At 40.0% G+C, this 12384-nt stretch overlaps 1 protein-coding gene across 1 annotated transcript in view; it reads left to right on the top strand.

Annotated features, from left to right (window-relative positions):
• wdr90 (WD repeat domain 90) overlaps window positions 1–12384 on the top strand; it is a 28240-nt gene that overhangs the window by 11719 nt on the left and 4137 nt on the right. Inside the window, exons 24-36 of the mRNA XM_046068496.1 lie at window positions 198–326; window positions 972–1105; window positions 1203–1243; window positions 1328–1453; window positions 3859–4023; window positions 4151–4233; window positions 4331–4433; window positions 4684–4805; window positions 6081–6237; window positions 6394–6584; window positions 6729–6897; window positions 7118–7241; window positions 8848–9019. Coding sequence (XP_045924452.1) covers window positions 198–326; window positions 972–1105; window positions 1203–1243; window positions 1328–1453; window positions 3859–4023; window positions 4151–4233; window positions 4331–4433; window positions 4684–4805; window positions 6081–6237; window positions 6394–6584; window positions 6729–6897; window positions 7118–7241; window positions 8848–9019 — 1716 coding nt within the window. The remainder of the gene's footprint in view (window positions 1–197; window positions 327–971; window positions 1106–1202; window positions 1244–1327; window positions 1454–3858; window positions 4024–4150; window positions 4234–4330; window positions 4434–4683; window positions 4806–6080; window positions 6238–6393; window positions 6585–6728; window positions 6898–7117; window positions 7242–8847; window positions 9020–12384) is intronic.

Below are 12384 nucleotides of genomic sequence, written 5' to 3'. Positions count from 1 at the left end.
TGATGAAGAAAATGGAGCAGATGGGGAGAGAGACGATGGCATCGTCTATCAGCCCAACCCTAAACAAGAAGCTCACAGGGGTAGAAAAATGTGGAAAATCAGTCTGGAAATAGAAACACTAACAGGAGTACGAGTTTTGATATGTATATTTTGTCTGTGTATGTTTGTTTCTGACTGGATTTCTGTCCTCCTGACAGGTGTCTAAGGTGCAGAAACACCAGTGCTCGTCCCTGGCTGTGAGTGAGGACAGTCGATACCTGCTGACAGCAGGACACAATGCTGTAAAAGTGTGGGATTATAACATGCAGCTCAATATTAACTCGCAGGTAAGAGAATGAATACTTTTTAGATTAATACTATTGCATGGAATATAAACTACAGAAAGTCCCTGTTGCTGATTTATTTATTTTAAAAGTACAATTCAAATAAGCACTGAATGCAATGTAAAAGTACTTTTAACACAGATTTCAACCTGTCAGTTAACAGCTTGTGAAAACAAATAAGTACAGTGGGCAGGCAACCAACAAACATTTTTATTAACAATTAATCTGCAGATTATTTTCTCTCTGAATTGATTTAGTAGTTTGGAAAATTGTAATGGGTTGTTTTCTGATATTTTTTAGACGAAGTGCCAGTTTATCCATTTGTTGGTCAAACAATTTCTTGGTCTGATTTACAGTCCAAAGCCCAAAACAAACAAATGTCTACATTTAAGGAGCTGAAAACAACTACAACTAATCCATTAATCAACTAATTTAAGATAAAAGTTATTTTACTATTGAATGTACATATTTTAGTGTATTCTGTGATTATGCCATTAAAAAGTAAAATCTTAAGAGCAATTACAATTGCACAGTTATGAGGTAAAATGTTGCAGTCATCATTATCATAGAAAGTATGTTACCGTCCTTGGTAGTATTAGTCGTTTATGTGTGTCAGTAGTAACTGAAACAGGTTTTTCTCTCTATCAGATGTTCATAGGCCACAGTCAGGCCATCCGCCAGGTGAGCTTCACCCCTGACCAGCTGGGTGTTGTCTCAGTTGGAGATGCCATATTCCTCTGGGACTTCCTGGCAAATCCTGTTGACTCTTTGACTGATAACCGGTAATAATCCCTGTTGAATGTTTGGATCTTTGGTTTTAATGTGTGTGTTTTTGTGTTTTATTGGTAAATGTCCGATACACTCTGTCTTCACTCACAGTTCACCTCTCAGAGTAAGCCACATCTCAACTCCTCGATCAGGTAACTTGATTAAGAGTTCTTAGTTATGCTATAATAACAGAAGATGTACGTGATTCAATTTTTTTCTCTAAACTAATCTAACAGTTCAACCAGGAGCTGAAGTGAGTCGAGTTCAGTTGTCCACTGGGATGCCTCGACAGACAGCGCCTCTCCCCTCCTCACCACCACCACGACTGGATGTCAGCACCCTTGACCAAGTTGACCAGGGGGGTGAGTTCTCTATTTCAATTTTAAATGACTAACCAGCAATTCCTATCTATTACTATCCATAAGCTGTCAAAACTGAACATCTTTTGCACACACATTTGTAGCTGATAAGAAAAATATTGTGTATTTACACAAATCTACCTTTGTGTTCATAACTTAGCAGTGACCTAACTAGTTCACGCAATTTCAGTAGCTAATAAAAGTAGATTTACACATATAAATTATATTACAGGCTTACACCTTATATTCCTTGCAATGTCAAAATCTTTGAAATGTGTTGAAATGCCTCTCCCTAGACATTTCTCTTAATGCATGATTGACTTGTCTGTTCATTAGTGAGTAGACTTTAGACAATGGCAATGTATTGACAGAGTTGTAGTTTTGGGCAGTGCAAGAAAGAGAAATCCATGCTCCCTCAGCATTCAAAATAAATGATTGCAAAAAAAACATACCATTCGATTTCCCATTGAATTAGAGGAGGAACAGCGTGCTCTGCAGGGTTTTAATTGATTTTTCTGGACTGCTTGGGTGTTGCATCTCTTGCTAAAGTCTAAAGTATTTGCCTCTACAATGAGTGCACCTGCCAACTTATATGGATTTACAGCAGGAAAGTAGGGCTGCACAATTAATCTAATCGCAATCGCGATGTCCTCATGTATGATTACATTACCGCAAAAAGTGTGCGATTTAATAAAACAGAAAAAGTGTGTGACACTCGCTGTGCGCTGCAGTCTGCACACCAAGCTCTTGCATGTGGCTCTACAAACATAGAGGACTATGTGCAATCAGAAAAATGATTTATGAGCTGTGTGCAAGTAAATTTTAAGACAACAACCTGCCTTAAGCCCCCTCCCTGCCCCGCCGCTATTGTTCAAAACATAGTTGGACTCTCCACCGGAGCACCAGTCGCACTGTGACAGAGACAGAGAGACGTCGTTGACAGCTGAAGCAGTAAGACAGAAGAAAACAGGGAGAAGATTAGGAAGGTTTTGGTTTGGCTCGCTGGCCATTTAACGTTTTAACGCTATTTATCGGTGCCTTTTGTTGTTCAACTTTTCATAAAGTCGACGTGCCTGTAAGTTTCACTTTTCGTTAACTGACCAGTCACAACCTGGATGGGTGGGACGTTAAACAGCAAATATTCAAATGATGAACAATATGATTATTGACAAGTTTGTTCTTAGCATTAACAAATTAGAGACCAATGTAGAGCCTCTTTCTTGCTCAAGGATTTAATGAATAAATAAAACCCCACCAAAATTAAACAGCTGTAATGGATTTAATATTCAGCTAGTGGTAACATAGTAGGCAATACTATTATATGAAATTATGATGGATATATTAATTATTATATGCTATTATTATTATACTAACATTGTACTATTAACTGAACATAATCCTCTTTATTTAATGTCTTTCTGACCCCAGGCAGGATGAGCCAGCGCCATATAATATTATCCTAATACACTGTATACTAGTTCCTCCTCCAGGTTGTGGATGGAGTCTCTGCAATGAACAGATGTAGATTTATCCATCCAGGCATCCTGCCATCCATCCAGAGTCAGGATGCCAGTATGCCAATGTTTGCTCCTTCTAGCTGCCTCCTCCGTAGAGCAACACGCTCCCTTGGTTCTGCTTTATTAGTTCCTGTTAAAAATATTGTTTATTGTTTAACTTTGTTCAAAAAAGACATTTCAAAATGTCAATATTCTGTGCATTTTCCTTGATAATCAAGCAAGTAGACTCATAGTACCATGTGTTCCAATATAATTGAATTGCTACCGCAAATAGCAATATTGTCCACAATAATCGCAATATGAATTTTTCTCCAAATCGTGCAGCCCTACAGGAAAGTTAGAATAAAATATGATTAGATGATAGCATTTGTACCTACTGTATGTATAAATATAAAACATAATACTGGCTGTCTAATTGAAGCTGAAGATTGCTTTTGACAGCTGTTAATGGCCAAGAGGCTTGCTGATTATCCACATGTTGGTGGAGTTTACTTGGTTAGTCAGGCCAGTAGAAAATAAATGGATTTCTTGTGGACTTGTTGATTGCATGCTTGCAGTGTGTCAGCAGTCACTATGCTGGTTTATTTTATATTCAGACACAGCTTTGTAATGCTCCTAAATGAAATGTTTCAGATTTGGGTACATATTTATCAGGAACCTCTCTTTAAAATACAGGGACACAATTATTTTAACACTGATTTTAAATCACTGATTTGAGTAGCAAATATCTTAGCTGTTCTCAAAGTAGTAGTAGTAGTTGGGTTAGCAACATCAAGATTTACTTGCAGTAGTATGAGGAATTTATCTGTTGCTAATGGCTATAACAGAGGTTTTCAATTGATGCAGGGACATGATGATTAGGTTTATTTCTCTCCGGTTTCCCGCCTGCAGTTTTGGGCTCCTTGTCTATTTGTGATGACACCACAACCGTCCCAGCTGTTCCAGTCCCAACCACTGGTTCACGTCCTTCCTCTGACCCCAGTCCTGCTGTTTCCTTCCTTAAGGTCACAGAGCTGGTCAACCCATCTCCTCTGAATACCAGTCATATGGATGCTGGTAAGTGCCCCAGTGTATTGTTTGGCATTAACAGTGAACTGACTTACTTTTGTTACTTTCTCCTTTTTTGTATCCTTTCTTTTTTTTGAAATGTATATTTTTATTAATAATTTATTTTGTCATTTAGTTGAGTTGAAAGGGAAGAAGCCAGCACGCCCTGATTGTTACAGGCACTTTATCCCTCGTTTCAAGAGCTCCACTCTTTATCAGGTAAAAAGAGCATGTTGTATAATGATCGACTGTATCAGTTCAGTGAGTGTGAGATTAGTTAGTTTGCTGGCCCGTCTTAATGTTTTCTCTGATCCAGGCTGCCGTGGCTCCCCAACCAGGAGAAGAGGGCATAAAGCTGAAAGCAGTGATTGGCTATAATGGCAACGGGCGTGGCAATATGGTGTGGAGCCCTGACCAAGGTTATCATAATATACTCAAATTAAAAGTAAAACAAAATATTTTTGGGAACACTTAAATGCTGGCTGTCAAATCCAAGTGCTGTATTATTGTGAGCAGTGAAATATGATTTAAACAGCTTCTTGTCTGTGTTTAGTCTTATTCTAATTAAGATTAAATAAAGATATGAACTATAGCTTGGACACTGTCCACTGTCAGCTGTTTTAAAAAGGTTATTGTTTTGCCCTATCCAGTGATCGATTTCTGTTGCAGGTTTGTTTGCATACTCATGTGGCTGTGTGGTGGTGGTGGAGTACCTTCATACAGGAAGTCAGAGACATTTGCAGGGCCACAGCGAGGAGATCTCCTGTCTTGCAGTCACAAATGATGCACAGGTACTTGTCACAGTTCTAGACTTCAGTCAATATAACAGTAGGTAGGGCTATGATCTGAAAATGCAGTACATTTATTTTTTTGTGTCAAAGTTTAGTGCTAAACATTGAGTCTCAAGTTTGGTGTTTCTGTTACTCTGAAAGCACATCGCTGGACGCACATAACTAGTGCTGTAACTAACGATTCTTTTCATTATCCATTAATCTGCTAATTTCTTTTTTAGATTAATGGTTCGTTTTCAGATTTTTTTTGTCAGATTTATATTGTATATCATATAACGCAAAAAGAAGCAACAAATCCTGCCATTTGACCCTGAGACTGTAGCATTTTTTTCACTAATTATGCTTGAAAAATGACTGAAACGGTTAAATAGTTGCCAATTATTTTTCTGTTCATTGACTAATCGATTAATCAATTAGTATAATTAGTTAATTAATTAGTTAAGTAATAATAATCAACTGATATTTGAACAGAGTGGTGACTCTTTAAGGAAATAATGTAGAATGAACATCACTTTCAGCATGCTTATTAGGCTCGTTTCTAAAATTTACACATATCCGCAACTGCTCTTGAAAAAGCAAATAGGGAAAGTGAGCACAAGTGGATAAGCAAGATTTAATGAACAGATGACTGTATCACCACAAAATGAATGTGCTTACAGAGACAGTGTGTGGAACCTGTGATCATCTCTTCATGTGGTTGCTCCTGAAATGTTTCTATGTAGTGTCCAAATTGTAATTAAACATATAACACATTGTGGACATTTGGCACCATGTGGGAGAATCACAGCAGATTGTGAGGAAACATTTCCCAAGTCCATTACTAGATCAGACTAGACAGAACTGGCCTCAGCCAGTCAGCTCAGCAGGGAAGATCTCAGGTAGGCAGGCGATCACTACCTCAGAAAAATTAACTGGCCCCAGCTGTTTGGCAAGACGCACAAAAGGAAACCAACATCTATAAATCCATTCTCCCCCGGAGACCAGAGAAGGACATGTCTGATCACTAACCCACTTTAACACTTGATTGTAGAGCAGAAGTTGGCTCCAAGTGAGGCCCTGAGTACACTTCTAATGTGTCAAATAATTATGGAACTCAACACAGACAATAATAAATGACCAAAGGAAACTCACAAGGCTGCTTCATCAATGTATTTAAGCAACCGGTTCCATTTAAATGAATGTATTTGTACAATACAGTGCACATACTCAACAATAGTGGGGCCCAAGAAGTCCAGGATTATGAAACAGGCTATTTTTCTCGTGTTCGGCATCCAGACGGTGGCATCAGCAGCTGGCGGCAGCAATGGTAGCAAGAGCCTCATCTGCATTTGGGATGTCCTGAGTGGAACTTGTCGTAATACCATCTCCTACCACAGGGGGGCGGTGCAAAGTCTTGCTTTCTCCAGGGATGATTGCTTCTTTCTCTCTGCTGGTCAGTAAAGTTTGAATAGGATTGCATCCATTAGTCATGAGTCCTGTCATTTTAAACTTGATGTTTTGCACCACTTTAAAATGCAAAAATACAGTAAAGGTCGCTGTGGCCAATCAAGTGACTGGGCTAATAGTGATTCTTCCAAATGTCCCATAGGAGACTTTTCGGACCTAGAGGTGGCTCTGTGGAGCTGCAAGACCTTCCAGCTGCTGTCCAGTGTGAGTGTGTCAGGACCGATCCATGACGCAGCCTTCAGCCCCTCTGCAGCCAGCCAGCTTGCCTGTGTGGGCAGCGAAGGGGCTTACTTCTGCCTCATCCATACACATGGCTTGGATGTAGACCTCAAGGTAAATGACCACAAAAAAAACATATTTAAAGATTTTGTAAAGAATTTATGTGTAATTGACAAAACAAGATCCATTATTTGCTGATCCACCATTTTGGCTTAAGACGTGATGGTACAAGAATAAACCACACTTTCACCCTTGTAGGTCCAGAGGGTGAAAGCACCCACAGAGGTGGGTGATGTGGAGCTGACGGCTCTGTGCTATCACGTGGACACCTTTCTCTTCACTGCCACCAATCGAGGACATGTTTGCGTCTGGGACGTTAACACACAGCAATGCTTCATGACCTGGGAAGCTGATGAGGGGGAGATTGGTACAAATGAACCCTCTGTATATTCTGACCATTTAGTTTACGTAACAATATTTTCAGCTAAAAAGCTTTAGTGAATCATATAGAAAAAACAACAGCATTATTCTCTTATAGTAAGTTGTACTGAATTAAAGTGCTTTTCATGTCACTTGGTAAAATACATACAGTCATTTTGACTGATGTGGCTTTCATGTAATTGGATTGATATGGTTTCTTTGTGTAGGAGTGCTGCTGTGTCGAGGGAACCGTCTGTTGACAGGCAGCAACACCCGCTGGTTGAGAATGTGGGAGGTAGAAGCTGTACAGGGCATGAAGCCTCAGGCAAACGTCTGCAGTGGGGAAGACAGGTCTGTAGCTCATTCTCCTGTTCTTCCTGTGTCCTAGCTAGGCAGTAGCGTCTTTTTGTGTGATTTATACATGCATGCCAAAGGGCAAGAACATAAGTAAAAAGCTATAGTATATTTATGATTTCTGCTTTTTTTTTTTTTCTCTTTGCTTGTAGTATTTCCTGGTTTTCATCCCCTACAGATTTTGCACATTTCAGAATACCTTAGTTCTCATGGGTTATCATTCTGCATTGTAAAGTAACCCTATATTTCATTTTGATGTGACTGTGGGCAAAGAGGGAAAGTGTGGTTGACTCTTTCATAATAGAAAGGTAGAAGAGGATAACAGAAAAAAATAATTCAAAAGGAGGATTTTGGATGGCATATAAGTGAGTCTCTTAAAGTAAGTTTTATGAAGTGATGTAACTCTGAAATTTGATGTCAAATATGTACAACAGCCTTTTGGTGTTGAAAGGGGCACTTATGGATACATTTGTGGGTGGGTGGGGATGGGGGGGGGGTTCTCCTGGTAATAATGCCAATCAATTTGACATTGACTGGAAAAAATAACCTCTTGTTTCCTAGCAACTACTGTATATTTTGCTGCATTTTGAGCTTTGTGACGTCGAGGTTAGAAGTGTTCCCTTTCACTTAATTTGAACTGGTTAATCAGGTCTCTGTAAATGGCATTTGGTACTTTTTATTCTGCCACGCCAGCGATAGCCGTGGCCGGAGGCAATATGTTTTTGGGTTGTCCGTCCAACCCATTCTCATGAAAATGATATCTCAGACACGCCTGGAGGTAATTTCTTAAAATTTGGATATTTGGAAGGATGAACTGATTAAAATTTGGTGATCGAAAGTAATGGTTACTGTGACCTCACAAAACGCAGCCATAACTCAAGAACTGATGACCATATTTCAGTTGGTCGGACACTAAATAGGTGACACCTCTGTCTCAAATGTCATTGTGACCTCAAAAAAGATTTTTAGCATTTAATTTCTTGCTAAATTCTAGATTTCACACACATTAACTAGCACCGTACAGGATTTTCTCCATCTCACCCATTCTGCATTTCACTTCTTGCCTCATTCTGAATTTCGAATGACCTCGGAATCACATGACTACAAACAACTTATTTGATTGCACTTAGCTAATTGTGATCCTGTAAGTGAGTTTCTCCTACAATTCATAGAGAAACATTACATCAAAAATTCCTGGAGAACACACAAGCACCACATTTTGTGTAGCTACTCTCTAAAAGAATCCATCTTTGACCACTGCACTCTTTAGAGTGTCTCTAGGTGATAGTCAGGAATAATAAAGAATAAACACAGTATACGCAGTTAATTAAAAAAAATGGTGTGCCTAACAGCATCTGTCTTAATCATAACACGTGTTTATACGAATGTGTTATTATGCTTTTATGGTGCTTTTTCTGCTAGGCCTCACTTGTGGGCTTTTTTTTTTTCTTTGCAGTATGTCATGTATAAAACAAGCATAAAAATGTTTCTATGTGTTTTATATGAAACTGATGGCGAATGACAATATGTTACTCTCTCACCCTCAAGTGGTCGGGTCTCCTTTTAATAATGGGTTCTTTGTTTTTGGTCGGCTGTCCTTCAGTGGGACCATGGTGGTGTTGGAGCAGGAGATAATGCTGGATGGGACAACGGTCAGTGCGGCATTCGACAACACAATGGACATGGGTATCGTTGGCACCACAGCGGGAACGCTCTGGTACATCAACTGGTCAGACAACAGCAGTACCCGGCTGGTCAGCGGGCACAAGACCAAGGTACCATATGCACATCCTGTGTCTCCACCAGGGGCTGAAACATCAGCTTATAACTTTGAAGCAACAATTTTAACAAGATGTTAAAATTGTTGTCACATTTGCCTGTCCATGGTATCTTACTGTGTGTGTGTGTGTGTGTGTGTGTGTGTGTGTGTGTGTGTGTGTGTGTGTGTGTGTGTGTGTGTGTGTGTGTGTGTGTGTGTGTGTGTGTGTGTGTGTGTGTCTTATTTTTGATTGCTCCATTGTCCATTGAAATATCTCAACTATTGGACAGATTGCCATTAAATTTTGTACCAACATTCATGGTCCCCAGAGGATGAATCCTGTGACCTGTCCTCAAGTGCAGTGGTTCCCAACCTTTTTTTTTCCTTTTCCTATGATGTAATTACTTACTAATGGCAAACAAATGGAGTCAAATGACACTACGGAGCAACAGTGAACGCACCACTGCAGATGTCACTCACTAACGTTAAGTTTCAGTTTCGATCCACATGCAGCACACTTGAAAACTGAATCACATTTATTAATATATTTATTAAACAGGGCAACTTTATGAAACATACTGCTGATGGAGAAAGTCAGCTGAGACACATACAGGGAGAGAGAGACAGGAAGAGGCAGAGCAAGCCAGTGTGTTGCCGTGAGACACCAGAGCAGGCTAGGTGTGTGTGTGAGTGTGGTGAGAAGAGCAGAGGAGCAGATTCAAGTAAATAAACCCTAAACTATAAGGTGGAAAATGACCTACAATAACCTACTGTTAATACAAATGGCGTACAATATACACCGCTACCGAGCCCACCCCCCACCAGTCGCTGCCGCCACAGTTGCACTGTCCACAGTCAAATGAGCGGGTGTGTCGCGGTTCTGTCTCTCGGATCCGCGACACGAGATCATGGACTTTTGTGTCAGGATTTTGGTCTCTTTTTCAAAACCATTACAGCCCTACTACTAAGTAGTCTGCCTACTGTTTTAAGTGAGGAAAAAAATGTATACAGACTTTTGTATAAATTATCTGTTATCACGATTTTTTGAAATGTGCAAATCAAAGTTTTTTTGACAACCTCAAAACAGATGGGCACCCCCTGTGATCTCTGGCGCGGACCCCAGGTTGGGAACCACTGTTCTAGCGCCACCACGAGGTTGACATTTGTGGTTTTGAATGAAACCTGTGAGAAACTCTTAGATAGCTAATTACATTTTAGCATGTTTTACATGGCAAACTTAGATGATAAACACATACGGTACCTGTTAAACATTTGCATGTTAGCATTGCCATTGTCACTATGTTAGCATTTAGCTCAAAGCACCACAGTGCCTAAATAAATCCTGATAGTCGCTAGCATGGCTGTTGATCCTTCCTTGTTAATGCTTATTATAATACAAGTTTTTCTGTCATTGCAGTGTTCAACACTACACAGAGGTTGACAGTCTCTTAACTTGCAGATAATCCTTTTTAATGGAGGACATTTATACATGTCAAACTCAGATGTAACTAAAAACATTTGTAATGTCTGCATTGCTGTGATCATCTAAGCTTGTGATAATTTTTTTTTACTAGTAGATAATAGCCTAAACTATTGCGGTACTCATTAAATACTGTATATGGCTTGTTCTGTTAAATATACATGATGTAGCGCATTTGTTTCTCTGAAGGTTAATTAAGTTATATTTTAAGTATAAACATTTCTACTGACTGGTCTTCAATTCAAGTGATTAAGTCCACCTCCACAGTAATACATTGTGGGAAACTCTGCTCACTGGTACACTAAATGCAGAAACCATATTACGATGTCTGATTCGCCTGCGTTTCCTGCTAAATATCTGCAGTAAGAATATTTTAATGGCTGCCAGTTATCACAGTATCACACATAAAAGGTGATTCCCAGGGAAGTGGAGTATTTCGTTTTAAATTAAGTTTGCAGCTGTTAGAAATATTTAAACCAGGAAATGAAGATGATTAATAAATTAGTGTAAAGAAATAGCAGGGAAGCAACTAGTGGTGACATTTCAATCAAGTGATGGCAAGGTCCCCAACACAATTAAACCTATTTAAGCGATTTTGAGATTACAGATGTTTGACAACAGGAAAATGAAAATATCTCTCCAGATCTTTGGAGGGACTGAAAACATTTGATTAATGAGATACTGTAGTACTAGGAAAATGCTGGCTTTTACCACTTAGTTGGTTTATCAAACCCAAAGGCTGTCTCAGATACAGTGAGGAAAATAAGTATTTGAACACCCTGCTATTTTGCAAGTTCTCCCACTTAGAAATCATGGAGGGGTCTGAAATTGTCATCGTAGGTGCATGTCCACTGTGAGAGACATAATCTTAAAAAAAAAAAAATCCAGAAATCACAATATATGATTTTTTAACTATTTATTTGTATGATACAGCTGCAAATAAGTATTTGAACATTTGGTACAGTAGCCTTTGTTTGCAATTACAGAGGTCAAACGTTTCCTGTAGTTTTTCCACCAGGTTTGCACACACTGCAGGAGGGATTTTGGCCCACTCCTCCACACAGATCTTCTCTAGATCAGTCAGGTTTCTGGGCTGTCGCTGAGAAACACGGAGTTTGAGCTCCCTCCAAAGATTCTCTATTGGGTTTAGGTCTGGAGACTGGCTAGGCCACGCCAGAACCTTGATATGCTTCTTACAGAGCCACTCCTTGGTTATCCTGGCTGTGTGCTTCGGGTCATGTCATGTTGGAAGACCCAGCCTCGACCCATCTTCAATGCTCTAACTGAGGGAAGGAGGTTGTTCCCCAAAATCTCGCAATACATGGCCCCGGTCGCCCTCTCCTTAATACAGTGCAGTCGCCCTGTCCCATGTGCAGAAAAACACCCCCAAAGCATGATGCTACCACCCCCATGCTTCACAGTAGGGATGGTGTTCTTGGGATGGTACTCATCATTCTTCTTCCTCCAAACACGGTTAGTGGAATTATGACCAAAAAGTTCTATTTTGGTCTCATCTGACCACATGACTTTCTCCCATGACTCCTCTGGATCATCCAAATGGTCATTGGCAAACTGAAGACGGGCCTTGACATGTGCTGGTTTAAGCAGGGGAACCTTCCGTGCCATGCGTGATTTCAAAGCATGACGTCTTAGTGTATTACCAACAGTAACCTTGGAAACGGTGGTCCCAGCTCTTTTCAGGTCATTGACCAGCTCCTCCCGTGTAGTTCTGGGCTGATTTCTCACCTTTCTTAGGATCATTGAGACCCCACGAGGTGAGATCTTGCATGGAGCCCCAGTCCGAGGGAGATTGACAGTCATGTTTAGCTTCTTCCATTTTCTAATGATTGCTCCAACAGTGGACCTTTTTTCACCAAGCTGCTTGGCAGTTTCCCCGTAGC

Source organism: Micropterus dolomieu, linkage group LG14, assembly GCF_021292245.1.
Source record: "Micropterus dolomieu isolate WLL.071019.BEF.003 ecotype Adirondacks linkage group LG14, ASM2129224v1, whole genome shotgun sequence".
NCBI lineage: Eukaryota > Metazoa > Chordata > Actinopteri > Centrarchiformes > Centrarchidae > Micropterus > Micropterus dolomieu.
Note: the sequence above shows the minus strand (reverse complement) of the source record. Positions and strands in the feature narration are given on the sequence as shown.